The following is a 21,918-nucleotide window of genomic DNA, read 5'->3' as shown; positions in this document are numbered from 1 at the left end:
TTTGATTTTTGTTTTGGCTAGAGACCTTTCAACTTAGACCATATGAAGATATAGGTAAATGAAAATCATCCCCAAATTTTTACTTTTAGGGACAACCACATGATTATTAACTTGTAAATGTATTTCTTTTTAAAAATGTTTTTTACTGTAGTTGGTATAAAATACTATATTTGTTTCAGGTGTACATGTTATTTCTTTATATGGTTTGTAGAGTCATTTGACTCCACACTCATTGGGATGTCTTAGTTATTGTGACCACGGAGCATTCTGATACTTACCTGAATTTAATCTTTTTTCGATTCAAGAAAATTTTAAACATCATGGTTCTTAAGATATGGATGAATTTTCCACTTAGCTCTTTTAGCATCTTATATTCTGTCTCTTAGGATAATGCTATTTTCTAGTCCCACAGACCTGACATCTCTACATACAGGGTAAATTGCATTTTATGGGCTAGGGTATCTTTTACATTTAAAGACCTTCAAGATGAAACAGTGTAAGGAGAAACACTAATCTGTGAAACATCATGGCATAGGATTGTGTGATATTAAAGAATCTGTAGTGACAGATTTATTCATTTCAGAGGTACAGATAAGGTGGCATTTATAGGCTTTCAAGTAGGAGGACAAAGGAAGCCACCAGTGAGATAACACCAACTTCTGATGAAAAGTTATAAAAGCAGATACAGCCGCTTATATTCCATAGGTGCTTTTTGCCTTCCTGGATCAAGTAGTTTTCTGTCTGACTTGTGGCTGGGTTGATACAGCATTCGATGAGGTAGAAAAAGAGAATTGTGGTCAAATCTTCACTGCATTTTGTCATTAAAAAACTCACTAGGTTTCTGCCTCCCGCACTTCCACCTGTGAGCTTGTTTTCTGAGATGCTGGCTGCGTCATTTTCCATCGCTGTGGTGGCTTATGCTATTGCCGTGTCTGTAGGAAAAGTATATGCCATCAAGCATGATTACACCATCGATGGGAACCAGGTATGGTCACCCTTTTCCCAAACAGGGCTGAAAATTAAAAAACATAAAATGGGAAAGATTGTGTTGTCTGCTAGAGAAGGGTTTGGTTTCTTCCACCAGACCTTAGTGAGTAGGTTTCCCTCATGTACATGCTTATTTGACATTTATTTTGAAATATGCATGCATATTTCCTTTTTTAAGAAATAAGTTGAAGCAATCCTAATTTTAAAAGTTAATTCTGTCAGTGCATAAATAATATTAGAAGTTAATATTTTAGTCCAGAGTAAGTATCTCCTGGTTAAATTTTCTTTAATGGCAGCTATGATGGCAAAGTAGGGCAATGAACACCATTGATAATAGTTGTGACCACTTGAAATTGAGGCGGTTCATTGTGCAATTCAGGAATGCAGGACAGTGTCTGTAGGTGTATGATACATTGCCAGGTGAGCTGATTTTATGCTGCTCTGTTTGCAAAAATGCAAGTACAGTTTGTTTCCGAGAGCACAGCATTGCAATTACAGCAGTTAAATAATTCATCATCAAGCAGAATAATAGCCCTCCTAGTCATAATATGCTTCATGGCCAATACCCAGCCGCAGAAAAAAATGCTTTCTATGAGCACTGCCTATGCGCCACGCACTAGGAAGTGAAATAAGCATTTTGCAAAGATCAGTTACCATACCTTGCCAACCTTCAAAACGACTGACAGCAGAGAGGACTCTGTGGAGCACAAACTCCTAGTGTCTTTCAAGGCTGCCCAGCACCTTGAATGGGAAAAACCAAATCGGGGCTAGGGTTTGGGAGTTTGCATTCTTAATGTTCTTAAACATTTGGTGAGGGGCTTGCAAAGCCTATGTTTGTGGCATTGCTGTCATCCAGTCTCTCCCTTAGGAATTCATTGCCTTTGGGATCAGCAACATCTTCTCGGGATTCTTCTCTTGTTTTGTGGCCACCACTGCCCTGTCCCGCACTGCTGTCCAGGAGAGCACTGGGGGAAAGACACAGGTACAGGACGGCGGCTGGCGTGGTAATACCTTCTTCCTCAATGAACGATCCAGGGGAAGGGGAATGGTGGCTCAGCGAGGCTTGCACCAAAACCGAGCAGGACATTTAGCCTTTGGGAAGGGAGAGACTCGTACTTCCTCATCTGGTCCCACCAGGGCCTATCTGTCTCCTTGATCTCCCGCCCCACCAACATTTATGCAGCAATTAGCAAACAAATCTCTTTGTATTGGAAGGGCAGTGCCCAGCTGGCAGAGAGCTACTCTACCCTGCTTTTCCAGGGGTAGTAATGACTGAGAGGGAATCTGTGAGGAAGAATATGCTGATTTGTATCCACTTGTTATCTGGGGAAAGAGAAGGCTTAGTGAGTGAGGATATTCTCAGGACAACAAAAAGCATCTATTTACATTTCCTTTACAAGGACCAGGATTGTTACAAGGATCAGGTCTCCCTCCAGAGGCCTCTGGTCCCCAGAGCAATCAGTTTGCCAGCCAAGAATATTTTTATTGTAACATTTTGACATTTCTTTTTGAGTAAGGTTTTTTTTTTCCTAAAATTCTCAAGGTAACCCCAAAACCAGTATCTCAGTTAATCTCTGGATAAGCCCTCCTTTTATTGGCCAGAAAGCTCTGGATTTTTTCTCAAAGGCCATCCTTTACAGGAGTACATGGAATCAGATATGCCAATCAAATAGATGGGAACAGGGCTGGCCTTGGGAATTGTGTTTATGTTTTGCATGGAGGGTTTTCCTCTCAACACAGAAAGAGCTGTTATTTGAGTAAAAAGTCCATTGAGACTGTAAATGAGAACAAACCCAAAATAAATAGTGTAACACACACACACAGACACACACACACTGTCTCCGGATAAGGAAGACACTTGCAAATAAGTATAAAAGAGACGGAGACTGCTAATGACTCCAACATGGATTGCCCAGGGAGGGCTTTAATTGTCACCTAGGTGTGCATGATTTATCATGGATCTTTGTGACCGGGTTGGAGGAATGGTCCTCTTCCAATATCTTGGGTCCTATTGAACACAAATTTTAATTTTAATTTTCAGAATTTTTCTTTTTAAAATTGAGTTTCCCCTGTGGGGGGCAAACATTTCTCCCTGTGTGGTTAGATAATACAGCCCATTCCAGGAGGCACACCCAGAGATCTGCAATGAAGCGGGAGAGGTCAGAGGTGATTTCCAAAAGCATACTGGTGTCCGGTGGCAGCTGTCAGCTGCAGGAGCTTCTGCTGCCTCTGTGTGAGACAGGACATTGACACACTCAGGACACAAGGCTACGGCGGGGGCAGGCACATCCCCTGCTGCTCATGTCCACTCTCTCGCCGTTACCTCCAGGCTCAAGTGAGGCACGGGCCAGCCACCCCAGTAAGAATGCCTGTGTAAGATGATTCCTTGGCAGAGGGCTTGGGGATAATGGTGTTCCGGTAAGCTAATACCCCCTGCCACACACTGGCATGTATTATAGTTAGGAATGAAAGATGCCAGGATTTCAGTATTGAAGAATGAAACAAGCACAGAAATGGCGTGCTACTTAATTACTGAAATGTATACTAAGTTTTGGGGTTAGAGGTCTAAGTACCTGGACTGAAATCCAGGGACTCGTGACCAAATAAACTGGCAGGTCTTCCCTTGCTGTGTGGCTTCCCATGTTTTCTCTTAGGCTGGAGCCTCAGTTTCAGCCTCTATATAATGGGAAGAATAACAATATCCACCTCATAGGATTGTTGTGAGGATTAAATAAGAAAATGTTGGTGAAGTCTTGCCACATGTTTGTAAATCCTCATTGTTCCAGTCATTAACTCCTCAAGATAGGACCAGCGTCATAGTACCTATGATACATGTATTGTGCCTGACACGTAAGACGCACCCAGCAAATATTTGCCAAGCGAGTGAATGGAAGAGTGAGCATTAGTGATCATTAACTGTTTTCAGCATATCTGCAGATTGTGGGGTTCAACATTGCAACCTGTTCCTTCTCTCAGCCCCACCTGACTCCTGCAGACTCGTGAAAAACTATTTCTGATTACAAACTATTTTCTGGCTCTGATTACCCTCTCAACAGAATAATCCATTTTCTAGTAACTGAATCTGCTCACAGATATAAAATCTTTAGCATGTCCCACAAATCAGCCTTGTAAAGTAAGTACAAGTAATGGACCCCTCACAGATTTGAATGTAGTGACCCTAACTCATCTTGGCCCTGGTGACTGGAGGCGTATTATTACATATTACATATTACCTGACGAGTAGGTGGCTACCATCCTGGCATGAGTTGGGCAGCTGCCTGTGGTCCCTGCCCCCAAATCTCCATCACTCTCACCAATTCACAGAGCCCTACACCCTCAGTGAGACAGTAAATATTGGCCAAGTAATGGTATGGAAGAAAGGAAGGAAGGGAGGGAGGGAGACAGGGAGGATGGTGGCTTCTCTGCTTACATAGCTGAGGAGAAAGCCACCAAGGTATTGGGAACCTGGAGATGTGGGCCTATCTGGTAACAAGGAGCCTAGAAAAAGGGACCTGGATGCACAAAGCCAAGTTTTTAGTTAGTACATTACATGCTATAGCCTCAGGCTGACTGACCACAGCCTGAATGTGAGCCATCACTTTGCCAGGTGGGGTGAAAGAGTGACCGTGAAATGTCCTGAAGCCTGCGGCTTGCCTGTTCACATCAGCTCTGTCTGTCTCCTGCTGCTCCAGCATCCTGCAGTACGCAGCATTCAGGTCCACGCCAGTCTTGCCTGCTGCTTCCTCTCCGATAGCTTTGCTTCTGGCTTCCTGTCTCCTTCTCTCCTTTGTTTCAGAGCTTCTAGTCCACCTCGGCCATGCCTCAGCTGTCTCAGCAGAGAATTCAGTGGTCATCTAATCAAACCAGAGAATAGTCCCACTCCCTCAGCTCTCTCCTAACTATTTATGGATCTTAGGAGAGCTTTTTTGCCTGTGAAGGTAAAGTTTCTGAAGGTCCTTCACCCCTGCCATTGCCTGTTACCCGCTGGGCTGCTGTGGGCCAAACTCTGAGCTGCACCTAGGGAACCATGAGAGAAAGGGAGGCACGGGCCCACCTCTCCATAGGCTCATGTAGCATTTTGAATTTGCAGTAGGACTGGTACATTTTTTTTCTCTGACACTTCCATGGGAACCATGTGCTCCGAGAATGAAGTGCTGGGTGTTGGTATTATGGCTGCTGCTTCAATAATGCAAACGAATCAGATGTGTGCCCTGAGGATTTCTTTCCCAAGAACACTACAACAGTCTGTTCCAGGGAACGGGGGGAGCTGCATGTTTCCTGGTGTGGCAAATTATCAGAAGTTTGGCCTTCTGAGTTGACACTCAAGCTATAGGTGTGTAATACATCCAAATGAAATCCAGGTCAAACTGCCTTTATTTCAGCATGCATAGTCTCCAAATTTTCTTTAGTCTCTCTGTCACAGTTCCTGTATATATGTTTTCCATTTTTCCTCAATTGTGTAGAGTTTTAGTAAATAATTCTCATCTGTCTTAATAGTCCTGAGCAGAACGGGGAGTAGAGAAGCATCAGGGGCACCCACAGGCAGGCAGGCTCCTGTGTACACCCAGGGAGCCGGGAGACCCCAGGGAGCAGGGCGGGCCCTGTTCATAGGAGGTGCATGTCTTTCAGGTTGCTGGCATTATCTCCGCTGGGATTGTGATGGTTGCCATTGTTGCCCTGGGGAAGCTGCTGGAACCCTTGCAGAAGGTATAACCTGCTCCTTGGCACATTGATTGCATAATTTCCCTTCATTGCTCTGCCACCAGAGAAATAACAGGAGGGTTTTGAAGCATCCCATCGAAAACCATTCCCCTAAATAACACAGCCTTCCCTGTCTCTCTTGGCAGTCAGTCTTGGCAGCTGTTGTAATTGCCAACCTGAAAGGGATGTTTATGCAGGTGTGTGACATTCCTCGTCTGTGGAAGCAGAATAAGATTGATGCTGTAAGTCACTTACCACCCATTTTTTTCTCTAAAATAAAAGTTGGTTCTTACATGCTTCCTGCCACATCGTTGTGTCCCCTTATCTTCTAAGTCATACTTGCATTTTGGGAACCCCAGAGCAGAAATTAAAATTGTGTGGGCAAGCCAAAGCTGTGAGGTCTGCCAGGTGGACAAGTTTTGTGAAGAGACTGTGTCCCTGGGGAGATCCATTGCCATCCAGGAAGAATCCCATATGAGCTCATTCATATACCCTTGGCCACAAACCAGCTAAACACATTCTAGTTTACATATTTCAGTTGTAAACTCTAGTTTACAAGCACAAATGAAACAAAACACAGCACTGAGCAAAAAGAAAACAGAAAGTCTAAAACCCTTGATTGTAATTCTGATCAAACTAACCTTCACAACCATTCTGAGAGACTGTAAAAACCAGAAGTTAAATCCTTTTGCCTGCTGCTCTAATTTAAACCAGGACAGATAAAAAGAATGAGAAAACTTCCTATATATTGATATTGAAATATCTCCAAGACAAACTTTTAAGTAAAAAAGAGATCAGTGCAGAATAGAATAGTGTGGATAATACACTAAAAGATAGGAAAACAAGATATGCTGTGTGTTTATATTTGCCTGTATTTGCAAAAAGAAATGCTGGTGAAAAGTGTCCAGATGTTCAGGCGCACACACACACATACAGAAATAAAAGAGGATACAATTAGGGAGGGAAGTTGGGAATGGGTGGGGAAGGGAGGGGGTTGGAAACAAGATTTTCCATTGTACAGCCTTTACATATTAATTCCATTTTGACCCATGTTAATATATTACCTATTCAAAAATTAAATAGAAAAACATTTAAATGGGACAGCTGGTCTTTACTGGGAAGGTCGATTTCCACTCCCACTTAAATATGAAATAAAGTCAGAATATTTAAAAAAGCTATAATTCGTTCATGGAAAATTGATCTTATTATTTCTACAGGCAGTCTCTCACCTGATGGTACCTGATGAATTACTGTAATTCTTTTCCATTCCCATTTTTTTCCTAGGCTATCTGGGTGTTTACATGTATTGCGTCCATCATTCTGGGGCTGGACCTTGGTTTACTAGCTGGCCTTATGTTTGGATTACTGACTGTGGTTCTGAGAGTTCAGTTGTGAGTATTATTAGACTCCAATTACCTGCGATCAGGATAACACACCCTGAGATTCCTTATCCCACTTTGATACACATAGTGACACTACTTCTTTCATAATAGCTACTATACATTGAGTGCTTCTGTGAATTGAGCCCACAGTGCTTTAACCATGTTATCATACTTAATCTTCAAAAAAAAAATCTTGTGAATAGGTTCTATTATGAGAATAATAAAACTCAGAAAAGTTGAACCTTCCCCAAGATCACACAGCTGGTAAGTGGCAGAGCCAGGATTTGAACCCAGATGTCTCTCACTCCCAAATCTGCACCTAGTCACAGCTGTACTGCTGCCCTTTCCTTTCAGTTGTGGTAAGACTAAAAGATACATGATTCAGCAAAGGATGCAGGCTGCTTTGTAGTTATTCCTGCAAATGAAATATGTGAGGCCATGGACCCAAGGCTTAGGACAAGACAGCTGCTAAATATACTTCATTTTCTTTTGACGCTAGGAACCCAGAAGTTTGTTACCCAAAACAGGAGACTTAAAAAGGGTTGACTGTAATAAAAATTCAATCGCACCCACCAGATAAGGAGTGAACCCAATAAGCCACGTGGTTGTGTGAAGCAGATGAAACTGGCTCATACGCAGAGTGGGAGCAGTAACCCAAACCAGTCGGGGTGGGAGCCCGCAGGTGTACGGTTGTTTGTTTGTTTGTTTGTTTGTTTGTTGTGACTCCTGAGAGGCTTTGGTATGTGGAATTGTCTGGTCAGAGAGCCTATCTCCTTCCTCAGAACCCCTGTTATTGTTGCAGACTTCTGGCCCCTTCTCTGCCTGTGCTGGGGCCACAGAGCAGTAAGAAACCTGGAAAAACATCAACACAGACATCTTCAGCTTAACCTAAGCCCACCTTTCCTGTTCTACCAGCCACTTCTCCTTCTCTCCCTTTTCCCTGCCCTGGAAGTTGGCGTTCACTGCCGCAGTGTCCTGCGCTGGTTGCCACAGGGCCCCCAAGAGTTCGCAGGCCCCCAAAGAGCCCTGCATTTGCTGTTGGGAAATAACTCAGAAACTGTCCTTGGAAGATGCTCCTGCTTGAGCTCCATATGCCTCAGGCTCCTTTTTCTTGTGGGCTGTGGTTGGGAGAGAAGGATTTGCTAGAGTTAGACTATAGAGCTCATGAGCTTTAAGTTAAAATTCAGCACAGCACAGGAAGCCCAGGAGAAACTGGTGGCAGGTGTTTTTAGCTTCCTATTTGGTAACGAGGGTTTTAGCCACAGACAGCAGTGTCCACCAGAGTATTTAATTTCTAGTAATTACAAGGCTGATCCAGAGAGCGCATTGCCGAGATTACCCCAAACAGATACTCTTTCTTCAGGAATGACGTTTAGCATATGTCCCTGGTCACACTTGAAGATTTCACGGAATTGATTTAATTGCCATCAGGTACAGGAAATCAACAGTCTGTTTGTTGGGAAGGACTTTTTTCTGGTCCTCCAGCTCCCATTTCTATACAGTGAGGCTAACTTAATCACCGCCGACTGGCCACACTTCACCGGAGAGCTGCGGCGACTCCCAAGTAAGTTTCAGGCTCTGTGCCAGGCACTGAAGACCCGTGTATCAAAGATAGAGGCGGAGTTGCCCCTTAACTCTGGGGCCTTTTTGAATTTCTCTGAACCACAGCAATGACAATAGGACAACGCAGCTGCCCTTTCAGGTTTACGTGAGGCTTCAGTAAGATTTCACGTGTGTGAACGTGCTTTGCTTGCCCTATAAAGTGTTAAGACACCTGAAACATGGGGCTCGCTGCTTCTCAGGCATCCGAAAAGAGTCCACGGTTTCTCCTCCTCCTGCCCCAATTCCACACAAACAGCAGCTGGTCATCTCAGAGCTAGCTAAGGAGAATGCCACCTGCAATAAAGACAGAGTCCAAAAACACCAGAAACATGGGCTCTTTTGTATCTCTTATTTCTTCTTTTTTATTCCAAAATATGCCTAATCCAAATAATCCTGAACTTAATTTTTTCTTCTTTCAGTCCCTCATGGAATGGCCTTGGAATCATCCCTAGCACAGATATCTACAAAAGTACCAAGAATTACAAAAATGTAAGTGCCTCTGTGAGATGTTTGCAGGACATGGCTCTGCTAGTCTGGATGCTCAGGATGACAGGTTTCTCTCTTCCCATATTAGGTACGAGGCAGCGAGCTGAAGGGGGAGGCATCCTCTGGGAAAGTCAACAACTTTTGACCCAGTGTGCCCTCTGATATCCATGGTTTCTATGAATTTTGTCCATGCTAGTTGAATGCCATTTTAATGTAAAACTATTGTAAGAGGATTTTTTTTTAAATAAGCAATTTGATCAGCTCCAGAAATTGCATCAAAATTCTATTTCTCTGCTAAGTAATCCTTATCCTCTACAAACTTGTCTGAAATCCCTGTAAGATTTTCTTCATTCAGTTCTAACAGGAGACTTTCAAGTTCCCTGTCACCAAGTACCTTAATTTGACCTTTTGTTCTATCCTTGAAATTGGAGGAAATAATATCTAATATGGGAAATAAACACACAAAAAAAGACATCCCACTGCTGGGCTTGTGTTCCCAACAAATAAAATGTCTCAGTGACCACCAGGGGAAAATGAAGATGAAAAAGCAGAGAAAAAAAATTAAAAAAAAAAATTTAGCATAAAATAGTGTTTAAAAGCAAAAAAAATTAATGCAAACCCAGAAAGTTATAGTCTAATTTTAACATTTTAAAAAAATGTTGGACACTGAACCTGTAATCCCAGAAGCTCCTACTTCATTCATTTCCACACTCTTTCTCAGTCATGTTCAGCCAAGTGCCGTCCAGAGCTAGAAACAATTCTAGAGACTCTTTTGGCTCAGGGAACCCTCAGCTGAGCCGGGAAGTTCTGAGCTGTAGGCCCCACTGGGGGACACCTTGCCCGAGTCACTCAGCCTCTCAGGACCTCAGCTTTCTCACTGGAAGGGGCTAGACTACGATTTCTGTGATTCCTAAGAACTAGAAAAGTCTATGATTCTGTGGGTTCTGGCCGCTGTCAGGGTAAGAAAAAGCAAATGACATCAGGGGCCTCAGTTCCTGCAAATCTCCTCGATTTTGCCACTTTTTTGTTGTTGCTATTTTTAAAGAATTTTTGCCAAAAGGTGGGAGTAGGCACTGGGATGAACCTGAGGCAAAATATCATGTCATTGCTCTGAGCCTCAGATTCTTCATTTGGAAATCAGAGGATTGAGTAGTAGCTTTCCAAGGCCCTTTCTAACTGACATTCTATGGGACTGTGGAGGTCCAGGAGGTTGGGTAACTGTTGCCTCCCAACTGGGAGAGGCCCCTTTCAAGGGAAATTGAGTGCAGCCACCCAGTTTCTCTGAGCACTCATAACTTGGCTCCTAGCTGAATGGTCAGAAGTGGTATATATGAGGTCTGAAATTATTTAACCTGAGAAAATTTTCTTTTCAACTCTAGACTGAAGAACCTGAAGGAGTAAAAATTCTTAGGTTTTCTAGTCCTATCTTTTATGGCAACGTCGATGGTTTTAAAAAATGTATCAAGGCCGCTGTAAGTACATATCCCCAGAAACTCAATTTCTAACCTCCTTTGAGACTTCATTCATTCTATAGTTACATTAATTCTACATTAAGTCTTCAGTAAAAAATTACTGGCACAAGCTGAACTAAGGCTATATTCCCTTTGTGTTTGTGTGTATATGTTTGCTGTATTCCCTTTGTGTAGGGCACTGAGAATTATAACATCCTTGCTCTTAAGTAATTTATATTTGGGGAGAGGAGGAAAACACCACATATATTAAAATCCAGGTAACAATACTATGCTGGACAAAAACACTTGAGATGTCTCGAGACAGAATTTGAGTTCCAAATAAGTAGTTTAGATAGTAAATGTTAAGAGTTCATAGAAAGGTTGGACTGATCAAACTTTGTGTGGTTGCTGGGCAAGAGGAAGGAGATATGTCAGGTGTCTGGGAAGTATATGAGCTGAGAGTAGAAGGTGGGAATATGTGTGTAGGGTGGGGTTCAGGGAAGGTACCCAGTTGGAATAAAGGATAAAAAGTGCAAGTGAAATGTGTAAGGATGATATTCTGGTCTTGAATGCCATGAAATGCTTCAAAGATGAGGTTTTCCTCTAGATCAGTGGTTTCCTAAATGAGTTCCCAGGCAAACTGGTTCGGATGAATGCTCATAGATTTTGCAATAGCAAAAGGGCTCTGTGATATCAAGGAAATTTGTTAACACAGCTTTACAGGTAAAGGGTTTATTTTTTGCTGTATGGTTTTTTATTGTCTTGAGCCTCTAATATGTTTCTGTCTTCCCTGAGTCTCTGGGTGGGTGGAGTGTGGGGCCTGGTAGTGGAGACCTGCATCAGACCTCACAATTTCTTTTTTGGCAGGATGTCTCAAGGAATAATGCCACTTGAGAAATAACCTTTCCAGATAACAATTGCCATTAATGAGCATTAGGAACCAGACGTTTTAAGTAACTTGACATTTATTTTCCAAGGTTGGATTTGATGCCATTAGAGTGTATAATAAGAGGCTGAAAGCACTGAGGAAAATACAGAAACTCATCAAAAAAGGGAATTTAAGAGCAACAAAGGTGAGGCAACATCTTTCTTTTCCCTGTTAAACTATTTCTTTTCCCATAAGAAAATGAAAGCCATTAGATAGTCTAAAATAAAATTTACCCTCTTTGGTACCCAGATGTGTACAAGCAGATGACAGGCAAACCAATGTCAAATAACAGCTGAGTTGTTCTTGTATGCATGTGGGGATGGGAGAGGAAAAAAAAATCAGCAAAACTCCCTGGAAACACAGGGTGTGATTTTTTTTCTCTTATGAAATAAAGCTAATTTTTGCTGAAAGGAACAAAATAAATGCTAATTTGATACCAGGAAATTATCCACAAGAGAAGGCAGTAAGGCTACAAACTTTAGAGCTACTACCTTTTATTCAGACTCTCCTGCCCACGTATCCCTTGGCCAGCTTCCACAATCTTCCAGAAATCCAAAGTTTCCTGGTTCCTCTGCTCTTCCATTTTCCTTCCTAGAGAACGTCAAAGTTTGAACTGAGGTAAACCTCATTCCTTAAGAATCCATCCCCTTAATATTGTGCTTGCCAAGTAACAGTGTGTAGGATTTGTACTTCATTGGAAATGAACTGTTGAAAGACATCCTGAATCACTGGCAATTAAGTTGGCAGTGTTTTCTTTGTTTAGAATGGCATTATAAGTGGTGCTGGTTCATCAAATGATGCTTTTGAGCCTGATGAAGATATTGAAGATCTGGAAGAACCTGATATCCCAACCAAGGAAATAGAGATTCGAGTGGATTGGAACTCAGAGCTTCCAGTAAAAGTGAATGTTCCCAAAGTACCAATCCACAGCCTCGTGCTTGATTGTGGAGCTGTGTCTTTCCTGGATGTTGTTGGAGTGAGGTCATTGCTAATGGTAAGGTTCGACTACCTTGAATTACAGATTTGCAGTTTTGGCTATAGGAAAATGATAAGGGTTGCCCAGCCTCACAAAAGCTTATACAAGCTCTGCAATTTTCCTAGGGGAACATTTTTTCAGTAGAATGTATAGCTTTATAAGGCATAGGCTGTGGAGCCAAACCACTGGGGGTTGAATCCTGGCTTTGCCACACTGTGGCAGTGTGACCACAGACAAGTTGCTTAATCTATCAGTGCCTCAATTTTTCCAAACTTCATACTTACAGAGATCTTGATATTTTCCCCCCAGAAATGTCAAATTCTAATTATTATTGCCCACAGGCTTTGTATCTTGATTTTTAAAATTAAACTTTATAGTTTGAGATAATTGTAGATTCACATGAAGGTATAAGAAATTGTACAGAGAGATCCTATGTACCCCTCACCCAGTTTCTCCCTGTGGTAACTACAGTACAAAATAACAATCAGTATATTGACACTGACACAGTCAAACTATGTAGGCTTTGGTTTTTAGGTCAGTTTTTAAATTTGAAATCTGGTGGCCACATATCCATACCCATATATATTCCACTCAAAGATATAAATTCATGACCCAGTAACTCCACTCCTAGGAATTTACCTGAAGAAAACCGAATCCATGATTCAAAAAAATATATGCACCGCTGTGTTTATCACTGCACTGTTTGCAGTAGCCAAGACATGGAAGCAACCTAAGTGTCCATCAATAGATGAGTGGATGAAGATGTGGTCCATATACACAATGGAATATTATTCAACCATAAAAAGAAAATAAATCCTGCCATTTGCAACGACATGAATGGATCTAGAGGGTAGTATGCTCAGTGAAATCAGCCAGGCGGAGAAAGACAAATACCATATGATTTCATTTATTTGTGGAATATAAAAAGAAAACAAAACTGAAGGAACAGAACAGCAGCAAAGTCATAGACACTGAGAAGTGACCAGTGGTTACCAATGGGGAGGGGAGTGGGTGGGGACAGGGTGAAGGAGGAGAGGGACTGTTGAGCCACTATGATGTACATGTGATAGTAATATATATATATATAAAGATACAAACTTATACTCATGTCTCTAGTCTCTCTGGAGCTATATTATGAAGCCTCCTGTACTTCCTTCTTTTCTTTATTGAGCCCCTCTGTGCTTTTGAGAGCTGTGCTGGTATGCACTATTGCTGGTGGTCTTTTCATCCCTAGTTGTACCATCACTGTAGGTTGGTAACCTCTATGGTTTGCCAACAATGAACTTTCTGCCAATAATGAGCTTTCCTCAAAGTCCCGATTAACCCTGAAAGTGTTGAAGTTTCTCCTGAGCAAATAATTGAATGCAACTGAAATGTGGGCAGATAAAATTATTCACTATTACAAATTCTCCTTTTTAAATTTTTAGATTGTCAAAGAATTCCAAAGAATTGATGTAAATGTGTACTTTGCATCGCTTCAAGGTAAATGCATATACAACCTTATCTATATAAGGCTTTCTCCTACCTTGGAATGTGGGTACATGATGTTCAAAGGTCTTTTTTTAAATTATGGTAAAATATGTACAATATAAAATTTGCCATTTTAGTTGTGTTAAAGTGTACAATTAAGTCAGCGGCATCAAGCACGTTCACCATCAGCAGCTGGGCTCACAGCAGCCGGAGGATGGTACACCAGCAAAAGGGACGAGCTCAGGAACCAAGGCCCTCTACAACAACCACACTCATGGTGTAACCATTCCCTGTGCTGCTGGAAAAGAAAGTTTAGAGCAGGCTCACATTTTGAAATTGAAAGGAGGAGCTATAAAAACTTAGTATTGGTTATATTACAGAAATAGACTAACTAAACATTATCTCTTTCTTTTGAAGATCATGTGATAGAGAAGCTGGAGAAATGTGGTTTCTTTAATGATCACATTAGGAAAGACATATTCTTTTTGACTGTCCATGATGCTGTCCTCCACCTACAGAACCAGGTTAAATCTCGAGAGGTTCAAGATTCCATTTTAGATACGGTAAACATTCAACCTTTCTACATATGTAGCATACCTAAACTATCACAATGTCTGTAAACGGCAAAAATTCCACAACTCTAGCGTCCCAGGCATGTGAGATTTTAGACCATCTGCTCAACTTCTCAGATTTTCAGTTTTCTCTTCAGTAAAATGGAAGTAAAAACATTTACTTTGCTGGGTAGATATGATGATTAAATATGATGGTTTATAGGAAAGCATTTGATAGTACCTAGTCCATATTAATTCTAAAGTGTATAGGTTTACTAATAAAAGTAGGCACTAGCTATAATGCCTAATATAGCTGTTTTCAGAATATAGGTACTAAATCTTGGATCTTCTGTGATTTATGCATACACACATAATTTAAATTCTCAGCAATCTGGAAACTCTTGATTATAAATGTCTTTAAGTAGGGTTCATTAGTTCATAATTGATCTTTGGAAAAAGTAAACAAAATGTTAAAAGTCATGAGTCAGCCCAGAGTTAATTATTTCCCACCAAAAGAATAGACCCTGATTTTCTACAGGCCCCCTTATTTTGTTGATTCTTCTGACAAATTTCCAGGAGAGCTGAGCATTTTAGGCTGGATTATTGGATTTGGCCAACTGGTAGCCCTGGTACAAAAACCTCATCTTTCATGGACACTCTTATGGTGAATAAGACAAATACTTATAAACTAACAACAAAAATTATTATTCCAGTGGCACATCTACTATATTTTAAATCACTTCCCTTTTTTCCTAAAGTTAGAATGAGTAGTTCCTTACTATAGATTGGATATTAATGTTTGAAGTAAAACTAATTTAGAAAGCAATGGTACATTATTCTTTTCAGCTATTGTTAGTGGAAAGATAGTTTAATATTGCGGTGGTAAACACTAGCACTAAATACCAAGGTATGGATCTTAAATACAAAAAAGGAAAAAAAAGAAAATTAATAAAACCACAAGTCTTTAAAAAAAAAAGCTACATGCAAGATACTCATCTTGGAAAATTCATAAACTTACTATGTAACTTAACATTCTATAACCACAGGTAACAACAGAGAAGCAAGATCATATAAAGTGTCCAAAGAAGATCTTGCATTAAAAGTAAAATAACTGAGGTGTCAAGTTCTATGTCAACATGAAAATAGTTGTTTTGTTATTTGTCTACACCAGATTCTGATCCAAGATCTCAGGCCATGAATATCACAGAAACCACTAACAAAGAGAGCCCCTACCAGGGTTAGACATAATCTTGTTTGCTACCAGGGAGGCACTGTGCATGGCTGGGATGGACTTTTTTGACCCTGAACGAATGTTAGGCTGAGTATAACTTAGTGTTTGTATTATATACCTACCAGTTCATTGGACAGTGGGTTGAGCACTATGGGTGGCCTGTCAGCTTAGGAAATTTATACTTCTATGTACCCTCAGTGTCCAGCACAAAGCCCTATCCATGGTAGCGGTATAGAAAATGACCTGTGGTACTTTCCTTTTCTTCAGGAATGATAACAATGGATGTTTGATATGACCCTCTGCCGGTCCCTTTATTTGAGTATAACAAAGGACCCAGGACAGCTCAACTTGTAGTTATACCTATCCTCTAACTTGACCATTATTTCATGGCCATCTGCACAGGGACTTAAGTCCCACAAAGCAGACAACTGGGTTATTTATTTGTGAGATGAAAAGTAGCTAAAAAGCACTTTGAAACATCACTCTTGCCTTGAGATACATTTGGAGTTGCTCTAAAAATATCCTTCTTCATGCATAAGACAAAACCAAAATTGTTCCTGGTTTCCTCTGCGTGGACGATTAAATAACATACTACTGCTAAAGAGCAGAACTTTGCTCTTGGTCCACAGATGTTGATTTCCATCTCCAATAAAATTAATTTCCATCCAATTCAACCTGGGGCTGTTTGTTGTCCTCAGTCAGGAGCTCTTCACTGGGCATTCACTGCCTCCTTGATGCTGTTCTAAGTGCTCTTAGTTTAGCTGTTGAAAGAAAAACAACTGGCTGCTGAGTCATTTAGGCAAATGGGCTGACTTGTTAAGAGGCATCGCACTTCAGAGATTGGGGAAGAGAGCTGAAAAGGAGATTAGACAATAGAGGACTATGCCAGTCCACACTTGAATGTGAAAAAATAGTACACAGAAAAATTCTAAGGTGGGAAATATAAAAGAACAAGAAAGCTGAAAAGGGTTTTGAACTATGCGGATATAGATGAGAAGCACCAGCAAAGCTTCAAATAATTTTCAGTGGAGAATGGAGGGTTGGAGGGGGTGGATGCTATTAGGTTTCCAATAAATATTCTCTGTGTTCTCTCTGTCAAGATCACCCTAATCCAAGACTGTAAAGACCCTCTTGACTTAATGGAAGTAGAGCGGGTTGAAGAAGAACTTGATGTCCAGGATGAGGTATGATCATTATTTTCTTTCAAAGAAAATGATTTGGATTAACTCTTGAATAAATAGAGTAATAGAAATAATGACTATGTCTGATTAAAACTATTCAGGGAAAATAATTTTTAAAAAATATTAAGAGGATGGCTTCATAGAAAGGGGAAGATGGAAAACAAGGATTCTCCCTTGAAGGCATTGAGTCCTTGGGGACCTGTCGCCCCAAGCATGTAGATGTGATCGGTGACTGAAAGCAGCCAGCCCATTGGTCCTAATTTTATACCTAAGCTTCTGCATACTTTTCTCTTCCAGAGACCTAGGACCAGTGCAATAGGGGAAAGGTGAACAGAGGGAATTCCTAACCCAGGAGTTTCACAAGCTTCAGGCATAGTACATGAGGAATAAGAACCTCATGACCTTTATCGTCTGACTGATAAAGGCTTAAAAAAGATACTGCCTCCATTTGAGACTCACTCTCTTTCTCATGCTTTGGGCATACCAGACTATTCCTAGGAAACTTGCCTGAAAGTTGTAGTTTCTGAATGAACTTAGTGGATCCACCACTGGCTAAAATGGGACATACAAAGGAAGAACATAGGATTTTAAAGTTGAAAGATGTCTTAGAAATTGAGTGGTCACACTTCCTAGCCCATGCAGAAATTTCTCCTAAACCATCCCTATGGATGTTCATTCAGCCTCTATGTGAACGTTTCCAGACACTGGCAACCAGGAGTTGTTCAAGGGAGTCTGTTACACAGTTGGAAGTCTGTCCGAGTGTTGGTTGTGCTTACAAAACTAGACTCAGCCTCTAATAATCACCCGGTGAACTGAGATCTGCTTTTGGTAATAACACAAACCCTCCCAGTGAAGAGCCCTTAAATATTTGAGAATAGCCCCCAGGTCTCCACCAGACTCTTCTCAGCTCCCTTCACCGTTCCTCATGGTCAGGAAATTTGTCAATGCTGCTCTGACCAAAAAGGGATACAAAGCCCCAGCTGGAGTCAGGCCAGCATGGAGATGATGGAATCATGACCTACCTTAATCTCATCCACAGATTTCTGTTATTATAACTTAAAAATGTGTTTGTCAAAATCTTGGCTTCTATCGAGCAGGGGTCATCTAAAGACTTGGGCATTTTCACACAAACTATGGTCCAGCTAGGCTCCCTATTTGTATTTATATAATTGGGCTTTGGTCCTAATGAGGGCTGCACATATTTCTGCTAGATTACATATGATTGGTTCCAGTTTTTTGACATAGTTTTGAATTCTGCATCTATCAGTCAGCACATTAACTACCTAGCACCACTGGGGTTATGTGCAAATCTGATAAGCATGACTTCTCTGCCATATTCCAGGTCCTCATAAACATGTTGAAAAGAATAACTTCTGCACCCATATGGTAAAATCAGGCAGTGAGTGAGGATGACAGGCAGAGATTCTTTTGTGGAGAAAGTACACTGCCAGAGTGAAAATCATAGGCCCTGTTTCTTAGCCCACCAGCTTAGTGAGCCCAGGAATGCCATTATTGAGCTATGACGTCCTCCCAGCTTTAGTAGTGTATGATCACAGTTATGGGGCTTAGTTAAGTAAAAACATATATCAAAATTGCAACATAAGAAGTTTCCACACTACAGAAGTATTTTTGGAATGTCACATAAAATCATGATATAATTATTCAGAAAATGGATAAAGGATCATCCAGGTAGTGTTCCTATAGATAGGGAAGGAATACAGCAGAGTGGTTTTAAGGGTATGGGCTTTAGAACCAAACAGACTTGAGTGCTAGCCCTGATTCTACTACTTACTAGCTGTGTGTAGCCCACAGCATGTTACTTATCCTGTCTTTATTCTAGTTTCATCATCAAAATAGAAATAATACTTCACAGAGTTGTGACAATTAAAGGATGCATGTAAAATAATTAGAATCGTGTCTTGTACATAATAAGTTTCCAATAAATAGTAATTATTGCTTTTAAATAAATCCAATTAAAAAATGATAAGGTAAAAAATTAAGTTTTTACTCTACTTTGATTGTGATGATACCCACGTAAGATGAGTAACACTATCAAAACATATTTATTAAAAAAAGATAATGTTGACTTAAGGAGAATTCAGTTGTACCAACACTTTATTTCCCCTTTGCTTCCACAGGCTATGCGCACACTTGCTTCCTGAAAGTGGGCTCAGGGGGTCGCTATAAGCAAGGTCTGCAAGGCAAAACCTACCGCCACCCAATGTAATTCTATGCAAATATTTTCTGCATCGACTATTTCTTTGCACTTGAAACACTCATTCTTTTTCCATTAGATTTTTTTAAATCTTTAATTTTTTTTTAAACTTCTTAGTCATTGAAACAGAAGCACTAAGACTGTGTCTGGGCTTTATTTATAAAATAAATAGCTGACCTCTAAAATGTGCAAAATGGTGAGAAGGACTGTCCAGGGGATCTAGCAATGTCTGCAGATGTTAAGCTGCTCCTGCCCCTATGACAGATGTAACAGTGTTCCTGTGAGTGTGACGTACCTTTGCTCAGTCAGGGTAAGACCAAACAGCTTCTGTGGGCAAGTAAATCAGAAATGATATCATAAAGAAAAATCCATTTCAGACTGACTTTGACACCCATGAGCTGCAATGATCACTGTGTAAGGTCACACTGAGTGAATACTGAAATATAATTACTAATGCATTATCCATAACAGCTTTCAAAAATCACTTTTATTAAATATATAAAAAAAATTTTTTGAATGCAACTTTGGTTAGTACTTACTAATGAATGTTACTATATGTCACCAGATGTGTAATCAGAATTCAGAATCAAGGAAATGGTTCACTTAAAAGCTACAGAACTAGGCTGATAGATTTTAGAAACACTGATTCAGGGAAATGAAGCAGTAAGTTTATTGTGGTTTACAGAAATAATTTTTTGATATGATAATCATGGATAATTAAGAGCAAATAGAAATATGACACACTATCTCTAGCTTAAAAATGAAGTTTTGATTTACTTAGTTAATAGAAATGATCATTTCTATGGGTATATCTATGTACCCAACATAGGAGCATCTACACATGTAAAACAAATACTAACAGAATTAAAAGAGGAAATAGACTGCAATGCATTCATTTTAGGAGACTTCAACACACCACTCACTCCAAGGACAGATCAACCAGACAGAAAATAAGTAATCTATTTAAAATCTAACATGAAAATTGTTATTTTGAAAAATAATTTTGATATGTTTATAAGACTGTGGTGATTAAAATGAGTTTATATTTTTCTCTAAAATTTTAGCAGTATGTAAAGTAAGTGATCTTTAATTGAAATCTGACCATCTTTTAAAAAATCTAAAAATCAACAGCCTGTATATAAATCTGTTGAAAAGGAATTTTTAAGACAAAATATTTTGGATGAACTCAATATCAATAAAAAATTTGGTTTGGAATATACACATTAAGAATATATATGTCTTTAAAAATCCATATTTTAGACCAGAAAATATTATTTTATATCTTTTATTTTTACATGATCTTTTTTGAGTGCCAACAATTTTCTAGGTATTATATATAAAATATATAGGCTTTGATCCTGTGGACTGTTCCCATTATTTCATGCTGGAATGAATGAAGTTGTGCTTAATTTCTAGAGAAAGTACTCAGGTCCCCAACTGAGACAATGTCTTGCTTGGTTGAAAACTATATTGTACATCTGGCACAGATGTGTGAAATTTCCAAATGTGTTTGGCTAGCCAAAGACAGCATGCCCTATTTCTATTTTTCTTCTTAAATACAATCAGAAACAAGGTATCTACTTCTGAAGGAATATCATCAGTGATCATATTAAACTGATGAACTAAAAGCCTCATCATTTCCCACCCCCTGCATTCTACTTGTTGGAATCTGAGGGAGTTGTGATGGATTGGGATATTATGATCCTCTTTCATGCTCATGGGTTATCCTGTCTTAAACTGACCTAGAACAGATTTCTCCCCATGTTGGGTACAGCCTAACCAGGATTACAATGTTATCTCATTTTTGCAGTAATACCTGCTTATAATGGCAACAGATCATATCTCTAAATAGCGAATATAATAGTCTTGCAGAAAATGGATGAATACCTCTGTTCAATAGAGGAAATCTGCACTGCCCAATTTTTTTTTTTTTAGTTGAAGGAAATACCAAAGTTACATTTTACAGTAAGGCTAGAGTTTTTTAAAAGATTGGATCCATTTGTGACTATGTAGGACCACAGTCCATTTGACTCATTTCCCCAAGCATGCTCTAAAATACTGTCTTTTCTATGCATTTTGTGAGTAGTAAGCATACTTTTAATTCTGTATTGTCAGTGGAACTTTTACTTGAAATCAAAGTTGTCTTGTTATGTTTTTAATCTATAGAATCAGATTCTAGTGTTGTATTTGAATGTCAGCAACAAGTGAAAAAATCAAACCATGTACATTTGGAAATACTTGCACATAATTTTTATTAAATGTAAAGTTGCCTGTTAAACTACTCTGATATGTTCTTTCTGAACATAACTATTGAATATAATAAAAATTTTTACATTTTAACTTTGCTATTACTCTTACAAGTCATCATTTTGATGCACTATTTATAGCTCCACTTTCATTTGTTGGTGTGCACTTTCTTCTTGTAAAGACTTATCAGTGCAATAAACAGTGTTACTCAGAGGTATCTCAGTAAAATCTTGTCTTCTTCCCCAAACATTTCCAGGTCATTTTATGCAATGATTTTCATTATTTTAAGCAACGTTGTCAGGCTGGTACCACATACATATCAAAAGGATACAAAGCATAGTGTATTGCTTGAGGAATTTTCACAAAACAAGCCCACTAGTGTGGCCAGCACCCAGATCAATAAGCAAAACACGACCAGTACCCAGAAGCCCTCTCATGCTCTTTCCCTGTAAATGCCCCAAGGGCTAATTACTATTTTGACATCTAACACTTGTTTTTTTGAACTTCACA

General features: G+C 39.9%; 1 protein-coding gene across 2 annotated transcripts in view; it reads left to right on the top strand.

Annotated features, from left to right (window-relative positions):
* Positions 1 to 21,621, top strand: part of SLC26A4 (solute carrier family 26 member 4) — a 45,484-nt gene extending 23,863 nt beyond the window's left edge. For both annotated transcript variants that reach the window (XM_036918973.2, XM_036918972.2), the window contains 13 exons: positions 838 to 985; positions 1,856 to 1,969; positions 5,617 to 5,694; positions 5,835 to 5,930; positions 6,973 to 7,079; positions 9,092 to 9,161; positions 10,538 to 10,630; positions 11,587 to 11,682; positions 12,301 to 12,531; positions 13,941 to 13,995; positions 14,401 to 14,546; positions 16,866 to 16,949; positions 19,085 to 21,621. In XM_036918973.2, the coding sequence (XP_036774868.2) occupies positions 838 to 985; positions 1,856 to 1,969; positions 5,617 to 5,694; positions 5,835 to 5,930; positions 6,973 to 7,079; positions 9,092 to 9,161; positions 10,538 to 10,630; positions 11,587 to 11,682; positions 12,301 to 12,531; positions 13,941 to 13,995; positions 14,401 to 14,546; positions 16,866 to 16,949; positions 19,085 to 19,108 (1,342 nt within the window). In that variant the 3' untranslated portion in view covers positions 19,109 to 21,621. The remainder of the gene's footprint in view (positions 1 to 837; positions 986 to 1,855; positions 1,970 to 5,616; positions 5,695 to 5,834; positions 5,931 to 6,972; positions 7,080 to 9,091; positions 9,162 to 10,537; positions 10,631 to 11,586; positions 11,683 to 12,300; positions 12,532 to 13,940; positions 13,996 to 14,400; positions 14,547 to 16,865; positions 16,950 to 19,084) is intronic.
* The last annotated feature ends 297 nt before the right edge of the window (positions 21,622 to 21,918 follow it).

The sequence above is a fragment of the Manis pentadactyla genome, chromosome 7, assembly GCF_030020395.1.
Source record: "Manis pentadactyla isolate mManPen7 chromosome 7, mManPen7.hap1, whole genome shotgun sequence".
In the NCBI taxonomy this organism is placed as follows: domain Eukaryota; kingdom Metazoa; phylum Chordata; class Mammalia; order Pholidota; family Manidae; genus Manis; species Manis pentadactyla.
The sequence above is the reverse complement of the archived record's forward strand: the minus strand, read 5'-3'. Positions and strand labels throughout refer to the sequence as shown.